Here is an 18,138-nt window from a genome sequence, read left to right on the forward strand (position 1 = left end):
CTTTGTAAAGGATCTGTCCACCTCAGCAAAATTAACTCACAGTCCATTGAGTCTGAATAGGAGCATTTAGCTCTGCATTATGAACATGAGACCCACTGTATAGTCAACTACGCTAGATGCTTCTAGGCTGTTTGATGGCAGTTCAGCCAAATTTGGGATTGCTAGCCCCTCCAATGCATGTCTTACTGAAATTATGTCATAGGCCAGCCAAGTCTATGGACTTTAATGTTTGTTTAGGGTAAATTTTGATGTAATTCGTGCCAGCCAAGTATACAGACTAAGTATATGCGTGCGTGCGTGTGTTGCATGAGAACATCAACATGTCCCCAGGAATCTGGGCCCCCCTCCCTTCACGCAAGTGTGATTTTCTGTTAAGCGAGAGAGAGACTAAGAGAGTGTGAGTGACTGACTGACTGTGTGTACACCTGCATGTCTGTGCGTCTATACATGAACCAGCTCAGTTATACGTAGTTCCAATATAATATTTGAGTCTACTCTGCATGCATGCAGGGCATTGCAGGCATGTGCCTTGCCTATATACAGTATGTACACTCTTTGAAATAACATACATTAATATGTTTTAGTCCCAGGCCAGGCTTGTTATACAGGCCATTATTATAAGGTGTAGTTGTGGTGATGCTGAGATGTTTTCCTCTGTATGTGAAGGTCAGTGATTTACTGGAGAACGACACAGTGACTGTGCTGCAAGCTCAGGAGTACCATGCTGCCCCGCTGTGCGGCCACGGTGTGCCATGTGCTTGTGTTGGTGCTGTGTCTGTCTGCGGCTGAGGAGTTCGACTGGACAAAGAACGAACGAGGCTCCTTCTATTATGGCACTTTTCCAACTGGTATGACACACACAAGAAAGTTCTGAGCAAGTGATAGCAAGTGATAACTGGTTGGAATAACGTGTTCCTTCCACGCGCTACGTCCTACCGTGGAAACTCCCTCCCTGTCAGGTGATAAGAAGCGGCCTGCTCACTCGAGGCTCTCCCCAGGTTGGCAGGGAGAGTATAGCACCCAGGATTACAGTTTAGGCAATTGGCACAGGTTGAAAAAAAGGGTTACAAAATCAAAAAGACCATCAAGTCGTACACTAAAACAACATAAAGTCCTAAACCTTTTGTTTCGAGTCACAAACAAGTCCTAAATCTTTTATTTTGAGTGCCAAACAAGTCACAATGCCAATTAAATAATATGTATAGATCACATGTGATCTTTACATATTATTTAATTATAAATATATAAATCACAATTTGTATTCATTTTTAAACTAGGTTCCTTTCAGTCCACATTTTAAACATTTTAATATTTGGGCTTGTTGGAAGGTATTGAATTCTTGAAAAGACTTTCAGCGCTCAAGTCACAAGTCATTGGGGTTGAAGTCCAAGGCAAGTCATGAGTCACTCGCATTCAAGTCCCAGTCGAGTCCAATTCTTTTTTTGATCAAGCAAGTCTAAAGTCATCAAATTTGTGACTGTGTCCAAGTCGAGTCCCAAGTCCAAGGCCCATGTCTGCTTTGTTTTACCACAAGTAAATAGCGATCTTTAGGCTAGAAACTTTGAAAATGTGAACAAAAATTGGGTTAGGGTTAGGGCTTGTCCTAACAGGTAACTGCATTCACTTACAGTCTCCTTGTCATTCTAGTTGTTTATGCTGGTTAATGCAACTAAGGCACCACACAGCAGTGGTTGAAAAGTTATGGCAGCCACCTGTTAATAAGCGCCTAACTGCTCCCCAGGCACAGCACAGGAGCTGCCCAGTGCCCACTGGTCTGAATAGTGACTACTTAGGTTCCCAGATATGTGAAAAATGTACTTTGAAATGTCCTCCCTGGGAACCACTGTTCAATAAAGTCTTCTAACTCTGTTGCTGCTGCTAACATTAATTTTGCTGCTGATGTTATTAGGATTTTCGTGGGGTGCCGGCAGTTCAGCCTATCAAACAGAAGGAGCCTGGGACAAAGATGGAAAAGGACTGAGCATCTGGGACGTTTTCTCACACAAGAAAGGCAAAGTTCAACGGAATGACACTGGAGACTCCTCTTGTGAGGGCTACTACAAACTCAAGGTGCAATCATGACTACACAAACAAACTATGCAAACACTGGACAGACACTTTTTTACCGTACTTTTTAAATGTATGCCCTGCGTGTATGTGTCAGATAGAGAAGAGAGGGTGGGGGTTAAAATAAAGTAAAGCTTCTCTTCTGTAAGTGTAAACCACTGCTCTGTGTGTCTGTCTGCTGTATAGGATGATGTGTCTTTGATAAGGGAGCTGAAGCTGAACCACTATCGTTTCTCCATTTCCTGGCCCAGGCTTATTCCCACTGGGATCAAGTGTGAGTGACCGATGACTGACCAAGTCTTTATAGAATACATCAATACACTGTCTTACAGTTATTTATCTGTAGCTTGATGTTTAAGTGTACTCTACATTGTGACTTCTTTTTCAGCTGACCATGTGAATGAAAAGGGAATTAGGTACTATGATGAGCTGATTGACAATCTGCTGGAGAATAAAATCACTCCCATTGTCACCCTGTACCACTGGGATCTTCCACAGGTGGGCATATCCCATACAGTAAAAAAATATATATAAATGTTTATTATTTATTTGACAAATGTTTGGACACTTCAACATCATTGCGGCCGAAGGTCGCAGTTATATGGAATCGTGCATTTCCCGTCAGTGTGTGTGTTGGTTTGTTGGTTGGTCGGGCCCTGATGTCATCAATATTAAGCGCAATTATGAAGATCCCTGATGTCATCAATATTGGCCAGCAACTCCACATCTGACCTCAAACCCTTAGATCTCCATATATGGAGCTGACCCCATCCATCCTTCCTCTTCGTCTCCCTTTTGACTGATACCTGTCCATTTAAACTCTAGACGGGCCTGCCCCAAAGTTATTAGTGTGGATATGTTGATCTGACCCCCCATTCCAAAGTGCCAGCGCTCGCCCAGCAGTCTGCTGTCACCCAGGCGGATGCGTGCACGTGACCTCGCCCTAAAGGACGAGGTCGCTTCTCGCCCTCAGGCGAGAAAATGGTAAATTGCGCACACATATACTGTAGCACCTTTATCCAAGGCACTTTGCAATTACATTCACCCAGTCACATTAACATTCACACACGACACACTGATGGTGGCAGAAACCATGCAAGGCACCAACCTGCTCATCAGGAGCAGTTTTTTGCTGTAAAAAAATAACTCAATAACCCCAGCCTATTTGACTTATACTGTTGCATCATAATTCATTTGTCGTTGACTGACATGTCTTTCTCCTGATCCTTTTTCTAGTTCTTGCAAGAGAAATATGGTGGCTGGCAGAATATCAGCATGGTCAATCATTTCAATGACTTTGCTAACCTGTGCTTTGAAAGATTTGGCAACAGAGTGAAATACTGGATTACCTTCAACAACCCGTGGGTATGTACACTTCACATTCTCATTCTGTAACATTAGGACCAATCTGGGAACCCATTGACAAAAAAGAAAAAACTATTTTGTTTTTGCAGAGCTCTGAATCTGAATCTTGAGAAATTACATTAGGACAGATAGTTTTTACACACACACACACACACACGCACGCACGCACGCACGCACACACACACACACACACACACACACACACACACACACACACACACACACACACACACACACACACACACACACACACACACACACACACACACACACACACACACACACACACACACACACGGTTATAATTGCAAGTATTTTAATGTTGTAATGCAATGACATTCCATTCCACTTCAGTCAGTAGCTGTTGAAGGCTATGAGACTGGAGAGCATGCTCCTGGAATGAAGCTTAGAGGAACTGGGGCCTACAGGGCAGCTCATCACATGATCAAGGTAGGACACTTGAAATTGATTCTATACCTTAAAAAAAACTGCTAATAATAATAATTCAATAATAACTCATATTACATTGAAATGGAAATGCTATTGATACAAAATATTTGATTTATTTATTTTCTCAAAAGGCACATGCTAAAGTTTGGCATTCATACGATACACAGTGGAGGGGCAAACAAAAAGGTAAACCAAGACAACTGCATTCAGAGAGTATGCATTCTTTGGTACTGTATTTTCCTATCAGCAGTACAATATGAATATACCCTGTATATGGTATATGGGTACTTTAAAGAGCTACTGCCTGCGTGTTTGCAGGTCTGCTCGGTATCTCTCTGTCCGGGGACTGGGGAGAGCCAGTGGATCTCACCAACCAGAAAGACATTGAGGCAGCTGAGAGATACGTCCAGTTCTACCTGGGCTGGTTTGCCACACCCATCTTCCATGGAGACTACCCTCAAGTCATGAAAGACTTTATTGGCAAGATACATTGCATGCAGGCTGCAGCCTGTCAGAGATTAATTACATCATTGAACAGTGGCATTAGTTATAATATCAAGAACCTATCATTAACTAATGTGTATTCCTTTGGCTTGTCCAGGAAGAAAGAGTGCTCAGCAGGGCCTGGGGACGTCTCGTCTGCCCACGTTCTCTTCCCAAGAAAAGGGCTACATCAAAGGGACCTGCGATTTCCTCGGCATTGGTCATTTTACCACCCGTTACATCACACAGAAGAACTACCCTTCAGGTCGCAGCGGCAGCAGTTACTTCACAGACCGTGACCTGGCAGAGTTGGTGGACCCGCGTTGGCCAGACCCAGGCTCTGAGTGGCTGTACGCCGTGCCCTGGGGATTCAGGCGCCTGCTCAACTTTGTCAAGGTGGGGAGGGTGAAAATCTGATTCCACCCCACTCCATGTACAACTTTAATTAAGAAAGTGGGCTCCATCTAAAGATATAGATACAATTACAAACAAAACAAAACAACATCTCTTGTTCTACATCTCACGATTCTGTTCTTGACGCCTGATTATTTTTGACCGACCCCACAATCTATTTCGAGCAGTCTACTGATCATTCCCAACCAATGTCATGAATATAGAATATAAGATGAGTTAACAGTATGCTGCGATGTGTTCCTCTCTGTAGACTCAGTATGGGAACCCAATGATCTATGTGACAGAGAACGGAGTGTCAGAGAAGATGGTGTGCACAGAGCTCTGTGATGACTGGAGAATAACGTACTATAAAGACTACATCAATGAGATGCTTAAAGGTGAGTTAACGCCATAGTGGGATTTGACACAAATGCAATGTGTCAATATTTTAATACTTCATGAAGAATATTTAAAACAAAGGGTTTTACTTCATTTATTTAAACACAATCCCAAATGAATCTCTCCAGCTAGACAAAAAAAGGCTGATCTATTTGTCTGAATGTATCAACAGTTTGCACTTTGCACTGGATGCAATTTGTATTACTAATGCGATTCGAAATGTTCCTGCAGATATCAAAGCATTCTAATTATACTGAGATTGAGTGATACATGAAAAGAAATACGTTTAAGTATTGACGTTATTTGGCTATTGAAATGTCATCGCAGCTATTCTTCGCTCTGCTTCTTCTCAGCCATCAAAGATGGTGTCAATGTGAGAGGCTACACTGCGTGGTCCCTGCTGGACAAGTTTGAGTGGGACGAGGGCTACTCCGAGAGGTTTGGCCTGTACTACGTGGATTTCAGGGACAAGAGCAAGCCCCGCTACCCAAAGGCCTCTGTCCAGTACTACAAGCGCATCATCAGCTCAAACGGATTCCCCAATCAGAGAGAGGTAAGAGGTTATAGTATTCCCTCTCTTTACTTTGTCCTTATTTATTGGAATTAACTTTCTATCTACACTTAGAACATGTGTACACGTAATGTATTTCCTGAAAATTAGGACCTTCCATACGTTGCATGAAATGATGAGTAACTTCGTTCTGATTAAACGTTTAAATGAGTCTAAACTGCTTTGAACTCCTTCCAGGTTGAGAACTGGAGGAGGAAGGCTACTGAGGCATGCTCCTCTAGCAACCAGCTCCTAGCTGCAGGTCAGTGCAACTATCTAGTATCTCATTCTTTAATATCTTTGCTCTTCAGCAGGAAAAGGAGGTAACTAGCTGGGGTAAACAAATAAAGATTCTGACTCAAAACATTCATAACAGAAATTGATCAAATCATTAAATCAAATCATATCATATGAATACAATTATCAGTAATAGGTGTTCATGTCCCTTCTTAGAACACAATGGACAAATTGTGCGAAGGCAAGGCTGAAAAAAGAAAGAAAAACTAAAGTTACCAAAATCTCTAACAGGATATTTCTTTGTTTGCCCCTCCAGCTAGAAGAAGGTCCAAGGAACATGCAGAAATGCCAAAGGTTTGGCCTGTGCATGATGAAGTTTAGGAACTTAAGGGCTGCATGTCTTTCATTGACCTATCTTGGGTATGGAAGATCTTTTGCCTTGTCTTGCCTGTTTTTCTGCTACTGTAAATTATTGTGTGGCTTTAAGATACTGGGGTGAAGTGTTGGTATCTGAACTTAACACAATGTTGCGTCTTTGTATACCTCTTATGTACATTAACATTGTGCTACAGCTTTTTTCTTTCCTGACTCAACAACTTCGTAGTGTGCCTTAAATTCAGTTTGCCACCTTCAGCTGTGCTTTTCACCCCCGGCAGCAGCTTTGCCATGACGACTATCAGCATACATACACGCATTAAAGGTGGCCTTACACTAGCCCATTTTTTTCAATCTGAAATCTGATAGCACCACACACACTACAGGATAATCGGAGCGGGGCAGAGCAAATATCAAACATTCTTGATGTTGATCGGGCCGATCCCGATCGCACTTTGAGCGGTCGGGCACCCCCCAAGCGTCAAAAATGCCCAATTATTGGCTAGTGTAAGGCCACCTTAAAAATACAGTATCGTCTGTGCCATACGTGCATGCAGTTCTCAAAGGGTTAATATGCCTTGGGTTCAACTCTGAGTATCTTCTCTCTCTTCATTATTAGAGGAACAGCGGAGTACTGCTGCCAATATTCTAAGACTTATACATGGTAAGATATCCCTCGTCATTAATCTGATAAAACAAGTGTAGTGGTAAAGAATATATGATTAACCCTTTGAGTGCTGTGCTTGAGCATAACTAGCCTGCTTCATGAGTACACAGTGAGTCATGCATTATTACATTACTGTGTTTGTTTGTTTGTGTATTTTCAGACCCCCTGACCAGCCACATGGAGATGGTGACGGAGATAGTCGTCCCCACTGTGTGTACCCTGTGTATTCTGCTCAGTGCCGTCTTTCTTATGTTCCTGCTGAGGAGGAGGAACTAGAAAACAGCTCTCAAAGTGTGCATGTTTAGAGTACCACACAAACATATCTATATCACACACACACACACACACACACACACACACACACACACACACACACACACACACACACACACACACACACACACACACACACACACACACACACACACACACACACACACACACACACACACACACACACAACTTTAATGTCTAGCGTGGAAGCAAATAATTTGACTATTACTCCAGCTGGAAGGGTTTGCTGTACAACCAGATACACAGAGGGGATCAGACATGGTCTTAAAAAGTACATTATTAATTTACCTCTAAATTAAAAGACGCCGTTCAATCCAAGATTTATTTTTAATGATGAAGAATATAATCCATGAAAATAAAGTGTCATGTTAAAACCTGATTTAATTGTTAACAATTTTTAATGCCATGCAACCGCGTCAATAAAACAGTTTGGTTTGATTTCGAGCGGTGTTCATGTAAAGCTCACAAGGCTGCAGGACACCATAGTGCTGAAATAAGATGGCTCCTCCTCGTGGTCCCCATTCACGGTCCCTTCTTCTTTTTTGTCCAGTAGGCAGCTCACATTCACGGTCTCATTTTGAATGTCTGAAGAGCAAACAAAATCAGAACAATAATATGACTACAGTACCTTTATTGGAAGGATAAACCCCTTGCATCATCTCATTTTAGAGGGGGTCCTTCATTGTATGCATAATCACTTTCAACACATTCATTGCCAGGTATTAATTCATTAATTCTTCCAAAAAGTGTTTTTCAGTGAAACCCTTATTTTGAAGCCAACCGGGACCCAAGACCTTTTATTTCACCCGGAAAATAAAATGTCTAACATGGGTTCTTTAGTAAGTACCACAGACGAAAAACAGTCTAAGTCCAAATTTCAGACTGACCCCTCCACGAAAAGGCCTCGTTGTCCTGACCCCTTATCTATCATTTATACATTATGGATCAATAGTGTGGACTTAGACTGTTATTCGTCTGTGGCATTCAGGGTCGTTGAATAAAGCTTGTTTTGGCCAAAAATGCAATCTGGTGAAGGAATTCGAGATAAATGCATTTTTCTAAATCTGATAATGTGGAGGCTGACGGCAGGTGACATTTTCACTTCCGGTTTTTTTCCGGTTGTATCCGTTTCTTGGCAACCTAAAACCATTCATATGTTGGCATAGAGCAGGATCTATCATAGAAAAGGAGCCATGGCGGGAGATCTCCATCATCGGCAGTGAAGAGTTGGATTAGACTTGACGGAGATCTCAGTTAACGGCAGTGAATGTGTCTAATGTGGGGCATGAATTTAAGAGGAAGCTATACCCATTTCAGAGGTTGTGTGATCGACCAGAGGTTTGTCACTGAGCTGAAGGGACGTCCGCACCTCGCAGGGGCTGTGACCGCTGGATACCTCCACCCCCCACACCACCGGGTGCTCTCTGGAACGAACACACACACACACACACACACACACACACACACACACACACACACACACACACACACACACACACACACACACACACACACACACACACACACACACACACACACACACACACACACACACACACACACACACACACACACACACACACACACGCACACGCGCGCGATGATGTCACTGGTAGGTGGTTTTCTGAACTGTCCACAGCCCTCTTCTGAGACATGTGACCGAGACGAGTAGACAAAAATAGTACCATTATTATCATGAGCATTAGTGAACCACTTATATGAAGATAGGTTGTAAATTGGTGAAGTCTTCCTTTAAGTTCCTCCTACAACTGAAATAACCAAGCCACATTAAGGTCACGTTCATCTTGTGTACAATTTCTTCTATATGGTATCTATTCCTGTAGGCAAAGGGACATTTTCCTTACTTTTGGTAGAAATGGCTGATGAGGGTAGGTTTGATCTGCAGTTTAAACTCATGATCTTCATCATATGGACACGTCTTATAATACTGCAGACATGACCTATGAGATGGGGTGAAACCAGCTTATACAGTAAAGTAGTACATGATTTCAGTGTCAGTAGTGACGAGACTAGACATAATGGATTGATGTATGAGAGCAACATGTTAAGTTGGTCGTACTGTGTCAGGAAGAAGAGGCGATCATAAGGCAGTTCGAGGAAGGTACTGCAGGTCACCACCATTTCCAGCAGGTGGTGCAGTTTCCTCACTCTGAGCACCTGCTCCTGCAAGTCAACCTCTGTGCTGAGGAAATAACTCTGAACATGCGTGCACGCACACGCACACGCAGTCACGCACACACACACACACAGTTGCAAATTTGTCTGTTAAGGTGAATATCAATATCTTCAACTCTATAATGAATTGTATTGAGCTTACCAAGTGGTTTAGAGTTGTCAATTCTTCACCTGGAAATAGACATAAAAACAGAGGTGACCTTCACATTTCATACCACGGCCAAAGATATGAAAGGCACCAATAAGCACATTAAACATAATAATTAATAATCTTAAGCAAATGTCTGGTATTGTGAATGTGGCAACATAAGAGTCTCTCTCTCTCTTTCCTCTGTCACATTTAATGTGCGTACCAATAAGATAGTTAATGTAGTCCTTCCTCATCTTATCCAGACCCATTTCCAGCAGCATGTGGACCGGGGTGACACCTGTCAGAGACACGGGTTCCATCTGCTCTCGGTAGGACTGTAGTATTAGCTTGCTGAGTGAGCTACTGCTGTCCCTGTGAATCTTGAAGGAAAACATGATGTGAAGTGAAATAGCCACCAGGTAGACTATCGCAATTCCTACACGTCATTCACTGATAAAGTCAAGACATTTTCACTGTGTGGTTTATGATCAGCCTGTGGTGAATAGGAGAAACTGATTTGGTTGTACTGTTTTGTGTGTGTGTGTGTGTGTGTGTGTGTGTGTGTGTTGCTGATGGGAGGCATACAGTTTTATACTGTGTTTGTTAGGCTGGTGGTCTGTATGCGTTTGTCTGTATTTGTTTATTTTATTGTATTTGTTTTACTGAAATATTTGGACGGAGAATCAATATAATTTAATACAACTCTATGGAAACGTTTTGGACATCAGTTCTTCTGCACACGTCTGAATCTTAAACCCCTAGCCGTCAGCAGCCAGTAGCACCCAAGTATAGGACTTGGGCACTACACTTCCCCTTGATGGCCTCGGGGTGTCCCACTACATTAGAATCTATCCTACAGCTGCCGGTGAACCTGCATTCTGTGTAGGACTGTCTGACTGGTGCAATAACTGAAGTTGATCATGAATGCTAACAGTTATTCTTCACAAAGCGTGGGACACATACCCACGGTTTGACATCACCATATCTCAAAGCTCCGATAATCAGTTTCAGACAGTCCCCGATGTCTTGGTACGAAGTCACGCCTGGAATAGAAACAGATGGATGATGATCTTCAATGTCTGGTAATAGTCTCTGTGTGTGTGTGTGTGTGTGTGTGTGTGTGTGTGTGTGTGTGTGTGTGTGTGTGCACGTGTGGTATACACACACATCATATCTGGACTCACTCTTTCTCATCCGAACCCACAGCTGCTCAACGAAATCCAGATCACCTCGTTGCATGAAAGAGTTGAAAAGAACGTTCTCTGATTCAAGTCTCTGCTTTGTTGCCTGTAAAAAAAAAATCACACACAAGTTAGGGACGCTCTTATCACCATACATCACATTCCGTGCTCAGCCAATCATATCATCGCTATGGGGTACACACATTGCTCAGCCAATAAAATCATCGCTATGGTGTGCACACATTGCTCAGCCAATCAAATAATCACTACACAGACACACAAAGCTGGGCACCCCTAAAACATTTGTCACAATCACTGAATATGCTTCTGTTGGCAATCGCTCTAGTTTTGAGCGACCTGCCACCTGAGCATGGGTTCTGCAAATTTGTTGAGTTTGTGTATGCTCCAAGCAGCAACACTGCCCCCATTACATGGAAAGATGCCACATTTGTCGTGCAAACGTGGCATTGCAATAGAGCAAGTGGAAGCTGATGTTCCGTTATGCAGAATAGCAGCATTATTTTGTGTCAGCTCTGGTACCATTTCCAAATTTATGGCCAAGTTTCGTGAGACTGGTGAAGTCAAAGGAAAGCAAAGCAAAGCAAAGTTCTTTCTTTACCCAGGGTAAGTGGACTAAGCTCGAGATGCTTGTTTACAGCCACGCCCTGCTCATAGAACATTTCATGGTTGGGGTTCAATGCCTTGCTCAAGGGCACTTCAGCGGTGGTAATTTTAACGTGCCGGTCCGGGGATTCGAACTGGCGACCTTCCGGTATCAAGACCGCTCCGCAAACCGTTCGGCCACCGCTGCCTCACAAGAAGACAGAAGACAGTTCCTCACCCTTGCTTCACTGAGGAACCATAGGAACTCTTTTCCAGAGATTTGCACACAAAGTTGCAGGACCCATGCTCAGGTGCAGGCACGCACTCACACACACAGTCATACCTCAGATGTTTTTGCAGCCTGATCCTGTAGTGTCTTTCCAATGTCCTTGAGTTCTGAGTATGAGAGCATTTTTAATTAAGAGTCTTTTTAATGCTACCAGTTAACAGTAAGCCAAGGTGAGGTTAGATGGTGAAATAATTATGCGAGTTCAAACCTTCCAGGTAGTCCTTGATGAGCTCTACAGCTGATGTGGTCTCCAATGGTTCCATCCACTCCGTCTCACCAGTTCTCAAACCATTAGCCAGAGTCTGACCAACATAGAGAGGGTGGTCATTTTGAGTCACTGTACACACAGTCACACACCATTTCTCAACCTGTTGCAATATCCTCACGGCCCACTGGTGGGCCGTGAGGATATTGCAAGTTGATGACCCAAATAATTGACAAAACACTAAGATTTGAATGATAATATAACATTACTATTAAAAACAATGTAAAAACAAATTGTCATAGGATTTTTTTTTCTTTAAAACCTTGAAATTAGATTTAATTTATCGTTATGTTAGTTCCATTCATCGAGGCCGGAACACAATAAGTTGATATTGACATGAGAATGCATGCTGCCCACACATGTGACCACTTACAGAGTCGAACGTAATTGACGCAAGAAGCACTAAGCAACGGAGGGTGAGAGATATCTCCCCTTGTTGTAAACGTAAACACGATCGGCATGGATAAATCACATTGAAAGTTAAACAGGACAACATGACATCATCGTTCGTCTGTGATTATCAGGCCTGGACTGGCCACTTGACGTTATGTCCAGTGGGCCGCCCAATGAATGGGCCGCCCCCATTGCTTTAATATGTTTTTGGGCCAAATGTCAGGGATGAATCTTCGACCCAGTCCAGCCTTGGTGATTATCAGACACCAGAATCCGCGGCTGCGGTGTTCAGACGAGAACTCTGCGGAATTACAGCGGAGAACAGAGTGTGTACAAGCTCTGATAGTTGTGTATAATTTATCGTCTCCTAATCCTATGCTTCCATCAGTACAGTTTGTACAATCCAATCTGTCATAGCTGCCATCTAGTGGACGAATAGCAAACACACCAAACAAAGTTAAACTCTTTTGCCTATAATAGTGTGGTTTCCTATTGAGATAGGCAACCACACTATTTCTTAGTTTGTTCTTAGTTTTAAATATTCTGTATCGCTTATAAACATTTACTGATGGTACTGTGAAATACTATATTGTGTGTCCATGTTTTTGGAATAATATTTCTGTCCATTTATTATACTTATTCAAATACTGTTACTGTAGAACAACCACCTGCAGGAACTCCAGCTCTCGGTACACCTGGTACATTGGACTTTTCATATCTCCACTGGCAACCTTGATGTTCTGCAAGTATACAATAATTACAAACATGAAGAACAGTGACTCTTTTATTTTGTAAAAGGGTAACCTTATATATTCAGTTTCTCCCTTCATGTCTTTAGTAATTTATTTTCTTCCTCTCTCTGTTGCTTTAGGGTGTGATATACCGATATACAGTTATGGATTCCTACAGTATGATTGTGCCTTGTAATTTTCATTTCCTGGTAACATTTTCACAAAGAGAATAGGACTCTTTATGCATGTCCTATAAAGTCATGTTGCACTACACTACATGGAAGGAATCCAAGGTCCCACATGTCCTCAAGTTGAGTCATCTACACAGCACACCAGTTGCAACAATAATTTCCTGTATAAACACATTGTATTTATAACACATTGTGTTTATACATATTGTATAAAACTGATGTTTAGTGATTGTGATGTTTAGTGATGTTTAGTTTGTGTTTAATAAATACAATAATAAAATAAAATAAAATAAATAAAAGTGATGTTTAGTGATTGTGATGTTTAGTGATGTTTAGTGATGTTTAGTTTGTGTTTAATAGTGAAAAACATGTTTTGTGGTATATGAATATTAAATGATGATCATTGTATGTAATCATCAAAATATTGTGAAGGGAAAAAGTAAAGCAAAGCTTGATCACATGCAGACATCCTGAAGTAAATATGCGATAGTATACATGTAGGCTAGATGTGCTTCTTATTGCTGCTTACCAGAGTTGCTGTAGAGGAGAGAGGTGGAATCTCAAGGATGCTCTCTACATGGCTCCATTTAAAATCAGCAGTCACGCTGTTCGGAGACCCAATAGTGGTGTTTTCAACAACAACAGCACCAAATAAGCTGTACTGTGCACTGCCTTTTATCACCATCTGGACACATAAGAAAAGTGAAGATAATAATAATTTGTATAACACCTTTCTCAAGCTCAAGGACACTTGAGTTTAATACAGTGCAAAGGTCAACGGCAGAAAGATAAAGATAAATCAATTAAACTAAGGACAATATAGAAAGGTGTATAGAAGGTGTAGGTCAGGGCGCCTGTTCAGGGGAGGGAGGAGGTGGGGGGGATAGCGTGTACCTCCACATGCGTTACGCCCCCCTAGTGAGACCTTTCACTGTCGGGTGTAAAGAAGATGTTGGCTTGATGGCCCGGGTATCGGAGGAGACCCGAGGCTCTCTTCACCCTCCCAATGACTGATTGTGGGGGTTAGCAGAGATGGAGTACTTGTAGAGAGGCTGGGGAATTGGGAATTGGCTATACTAAATTGGGACTAGAAGGGGAGAAAATGTTTTTCTTTTATCTTGAAGGGGCATGTTTTGCACTAACAGTCTTTTCATTATGTCTGCCCACGATCTCTGTGATTTATACAGTACGTTTGTTTACCTCAGTCACTGATACAAAAATCTGATATTTTATTTTTTATTTTTTCTATGAACCTGTGACCACCCATACTGTTATAAAAAGGAAATAAAAAGATTTTGAAAAGAAAGAAGGTGTAGGTGACTTTAAAACAGTGTTTTGAAAAGAAACCAATGATTTTGTCAATTCAGCTTAACTTCATTTAGTGTACAAAGAGAGGAAGAGTCATGACATACCAAGCTTGGATGATGCCTTTTCTTGTGCTCTTGCTTTAGCTTCTCTAAAGTAACGAAGGATCCTCTGCCCACAGTTGGACCTAACAAAATTAATGTCAGAATACTTAATTATAATATAATATAGTTTCATATTTATAGTGAGTGCAATTAAGGGGGTTAGAGCCAGTCAAGCATCTTTTAAGGATGTGTTATTCAAAATGAATCGGTGTCTGTCCATGTTTTACCTTTGCAAGTGACAGAGTATAACTTGCCCCCGGTCACTTTACTGCCACTGCAAACTGGTTCCGCTCCTAGCCAGCATGTTCTATCAGGGTCAGACATGTCACAGCGCACCCACAGAGGGTGCAGGGCTGAGTTGTCCACAGAACACACATTACTGTTGTGTAATATTGTGTACCATGACAGGAGTTGTCTGTAAAATTATATTAAAAACAAAAAAATGTAAATACTTTCCAATGGTTATAACTAAGACAGATTGCAAATAAATCTGCTATTGGGTGCGAAATGTTACCTGGCTTTCATGATGGTAAGTGGTTGTGGTCCTAAGTCCATGTGGGAGGTATTAACCTCATTGTCAAGATCTGATGATGTTTCATCCACGTTCTCATCATTAATTTCAACTTTTGTGACCTTAAACAAAACGAAACAAATAAAAATAAACTATTGATGATGAACCATAACAAAATAATTGATTCACATGATAAAACATGTACACTGGAATTGGAAGCAAGCACAGGTTCCGACTCACACTACACTTATGAAAGATGTTATGCACTATTTGCAATTGGAAAAGATAAAGTTTGAATTGAGAGGGAGTGAAGATAGATTTTACCAGACATGGCAACCCTTCATTGACTATTTCAATAGGTGCACGCTAACCCCTCCTACACAATAGATAACATAATCGAAAATTGGAAAGGAAAGAAAAAAACAAACAAAAAAAGTGTTTTTTCTTTATTTTATTTTTTCTCATTTAAAAAGAAAAATGTCTGTAATTCAGTTGATTTACAACGTGTTGGGAAAGTTTGAGAGCAAGAGTGTCTGTCCTGTTGTCTTTGTTTTGTTTGTCTGTTCACATTTGTCACTGTTTAACTGGTTTTTCTTGTTTATCATATTTATATACCTTTTTTATTATGTATTGTATTTGGAACATTTACACTACCTGTGTATTTTTTTCATTTTATATCACTTAATTACTCATTATCTGTCAATGATATTCTGAAGTTATGTCATATACAAAATGCCTAATAAAAACAGTATTAAAAAAAAAGAAAAACATGTTCACTGTACAAATTGTACAACATTTTATAACCTGTTATAACCTAAATAAAACGTATTTGAGAAAAACAAAGGTCAGTTTGATCAGGTGTCTGTCTGATGTCACAGTCACGCATGGCACATGCTTTCATTTTTAAATTTTGAAACGCATACAAATTACAACATAATCATGTAAATTATAATTTTTGTACTATATATTTTTCCATTATTCTGTCAACAATGGGATTTGGAATGAAAGCCACAGCTGGTGGAGTTCAACAAAAGGTTCCCAAATGTGATGCGTGTTTTACACATTTTTATACTGTACCTACTAAAGTGAAATAGAAGGAGCTCCAATCCAATCAGTCATTAATTTCAAATATCGCTAGCATTATTAAATTCCAACAAACAGGTCGCTGCTTCATCAATTTGGTCTCGATAGTTTAGGTGCTTACCATTTTTTCACAAACGAAGACTGGGTTATTGCCATAATACATATTCAGCACAGTAGAGCAATCTCCGTTGATCTTTAATATCTGAATGTCTTCCTGAAATGCAAAACATTGTCATTATAGCACCAATGCCTATAGTCCTGGATGTAATATTACATACATTTTAATGTATTCCAGATACACAGCCATAGATTACTTCAAACCGCAAGTAACTCTTAGGCCCTAATTTACCAATGGAGTGTAAAATCTGCCTCAAATTTTTTATATCTGGAATCTAGAGTTGCAATACCAACCCTTGACAGCCCATACATTCAAACGTAAAAGTCTGATTTGATTGTATTTTTGTTTCATAAAAATCCACCCACCATAGAGTGGTCATTTTATTATGAGCTACTACTTCATTCTATGCAGTTGATTATTTTTCACCTGCATGCCAAGTGTTGGCACTTGTTGGAAATCCCTCAGCGGTACTGCGCACCAACTGTTTCAATATTTTGCACATAATCACCTGCACGGAATTTATTGGCAGAAAGTTGCTCATTATGAAACAAAACCATGGTAGATATAAAGGAGGATAATCCAAGATTTCTGTTTGTATGTATTCTTGGCTGTCAATGATTGGTATATTGTAACTCTATATTCCAATCCAGATATTAAATATATACATTTTTTGTAAATATTTTGAGCTTTTTTAAATGTGACATGCCCAACAGGAAGGACACCAGCTTGAAAGTGGTTAACGTTTTTGATGAATTGAGTACAAAAAGACCCCAATTCCTGTGCTTGTCCATGAAAACTGTATATAATACTTTAAAGTATTCAATCAATCAATCAATCAACCAATCAAAACGCCAATCAAAACGTCAACTCACAGTCGTCCACTCACAGTTAACATTCTTTGTATTGAGTTGTGCTTGAAATGTACTGTAATTCTGCAAACTGTTAATACATATTTCAATCAATCAAAGAATCAATCAACATCACAGTATTAGCCTACCTCATATGAAATTGATGTTCTATGTTCATCATCTTGTAGAGACCTAGAACAAAAATAGCATGCATGTTAATTAGATCACATCATCTACTGTGATAAAACAAAAACAGACTCACTGTAAACTCACCGAAGCGTATTAAAAAACGTCCTCCCATTGGCTATCAATTTAGACATAATGTAGTAACAGTTAACGTTACGGGAGATGAAGGTTAGATAATAACTGGTTTAACGTTAGTGAACGGACAGATTTTGACATAAAAATTGTAAAGTTGTGCTGTTGTGGTTTTGACAGTCGCGCGCTCAGTCAGTACGTGACGTCACTCTCGTCTGCCTTCTTCTCAGGCACGCGTGCGCGTTGCAACCATTGCTATGTGACATTCTGCCATCTGATGTACAGGAGGACTACTTCACATGATAATACTAATAGATTTTGATTGATACTTTCTTATAAATAGTACAAATAGTACATTGTACGATTATACAATGATGCAAAAAGCGAAAAGAATAATACAAAAAGCCCTGGGGGCTTGTATTCAATGTAAGTTTGTACTAATACTTGTATATTTGTAATTTTTTACATCTCTGATATTGAAAATGGTGGACCCTGTTGTAAAATCGTCCACAGTAACAGTTTTTGTATTGGCTTGTGCTTTCGTTTGAAATCAATCAATCAATACTACTACTACTACTACTACTACTACTACTACTACTACTGATAATAATAATAATAATAATAATAATAATAATAATAATAATAATAATAA

The 18,138-nt window shown here is 40.5% G+C and overlaps 2 protein-coding genes across 3 annotated transcripts; one reads left to right on the top strand and one right to left on the bottom strand.

Moving 5' to 3' along the window:
- Positions 1 to 721: 721 nt before the first annotated feature.
- lctlb (lactase-like b) lies at positions 722 to 7,262 on the top strand (the record flags this gene model as incomplete). The annotated part of the gene is made up of 14 exons (XM_079500759.1): positions 722 to 848; positions 1,910 to 2,070; positions 2,254 to 2,341; positions 2,456 to 2,565; positions 3,304 to 3,432; positions 3,787 to 3,882; positions 4,014 to 4,068; positions 4,201 to 4,362; positions 4,484 to 4,761; positions 5,030 to 5,156; positions 5,511 to 5,710; positions 5,906 to 5,969; positions 6,939 to 6,983; positions 7,147 to 7,262. 14 exons carry the CDS (start codon positions 722 to 724, stop codon positions 7,260 to 7,262), a joined length of 1,758 nt encoding a protein of 585 aa, XP_079356885.1.
- A 332-nt stretch (positions 7,263 to 7,594) lies between these two features.
- zwilch (zwilch kinetochore protein) lies at positions 7,595 to 17,768 on the bottom strand. Of its 2 annotated transcripts, XM_079500765.1 has the most exons (18): positions 17,502 to 17,767; positions 17,378 to 17,420; positions 16,384 to 16,476; positions 15,183 to 15,301; positions 14,896 to 15,083; positions 14,672 to 14,751; positions 13,789 to 13,944; positions 13,006 to 13,077; positions 11,888 to 11,981; positions 11,734 to 11,786; positions 10,791 to 10,893; positions 10,570 to 10,649; positions 9,830 to 9,986; positions 9,619 to 9,647; positions 9,361 to 9,497; positions 9,146 to 9,241; positions 8,589 to 8,704; positions 7,595 to 7,865 (listed from the first exon to the last, which is right to left on the bottom strand). In XM_079500765.1, the coding sequence occupies exons 1-18, from the start codon at positions 17,546 to 17,548 to the stop codon at positions 7,732 to 7,734; spliced, it is 1,797 nt and encodes a 598-aa protein (XP_079356891.1). In that variant the 5' UTR covers positions 17,549 to 17,767; the 3' UTR covers positions 7,595 to 7,731. The 2 variants fall into 2 exon arrangements, with proteins under 2 accessions (XP_079356891.1, XP_079356892.1); XM_079500766.1 differs by lacking the exon at positions 8,589 to 8,704 and having other exon boundaries at positions 17,502 to 17,768.
- Positions 17,769 to 18,138: the final 370 nt, after the last annotated feature.

This window comes from Electrona antarctica, assembly GCF_951216825.1.
Source record: "Electrona antarctica genome assembly, chromosome: 5".
Classification (NCBI taxonomy): domain Eukaryota; kingdom Metazoa; phylum Chordata; class Actinopteri; order Myctophiformes; family Myctophidae; genus Electrona; species Electrona antarctica.

Excerpts from the sequence above, each read along its gene's own strand:
- zwilch (XM_079500765.1), bottom strand. The coding sequence starts at position 17,548 with ATGTCTAAATTGATAGCCAATGGGAGGACGTTTTTTAATACGCTTCG. Across the intron at positions 13,078-13,788 it reads TCTCCTCTACAGCAACTCTG|AACATCAAGGTTGCCAGTGG; the intron begins GTAAGCAGCAAT and ends GTATACTTGCAG. Across the intron at positions 10,650-10,790 it reads GTGGGTTCGGATGAGAAAGA|GCGTGACTTCGTACCAAGAC; the intron begins GTGAGTCCAGAT and ends TTTCTATTCCAG.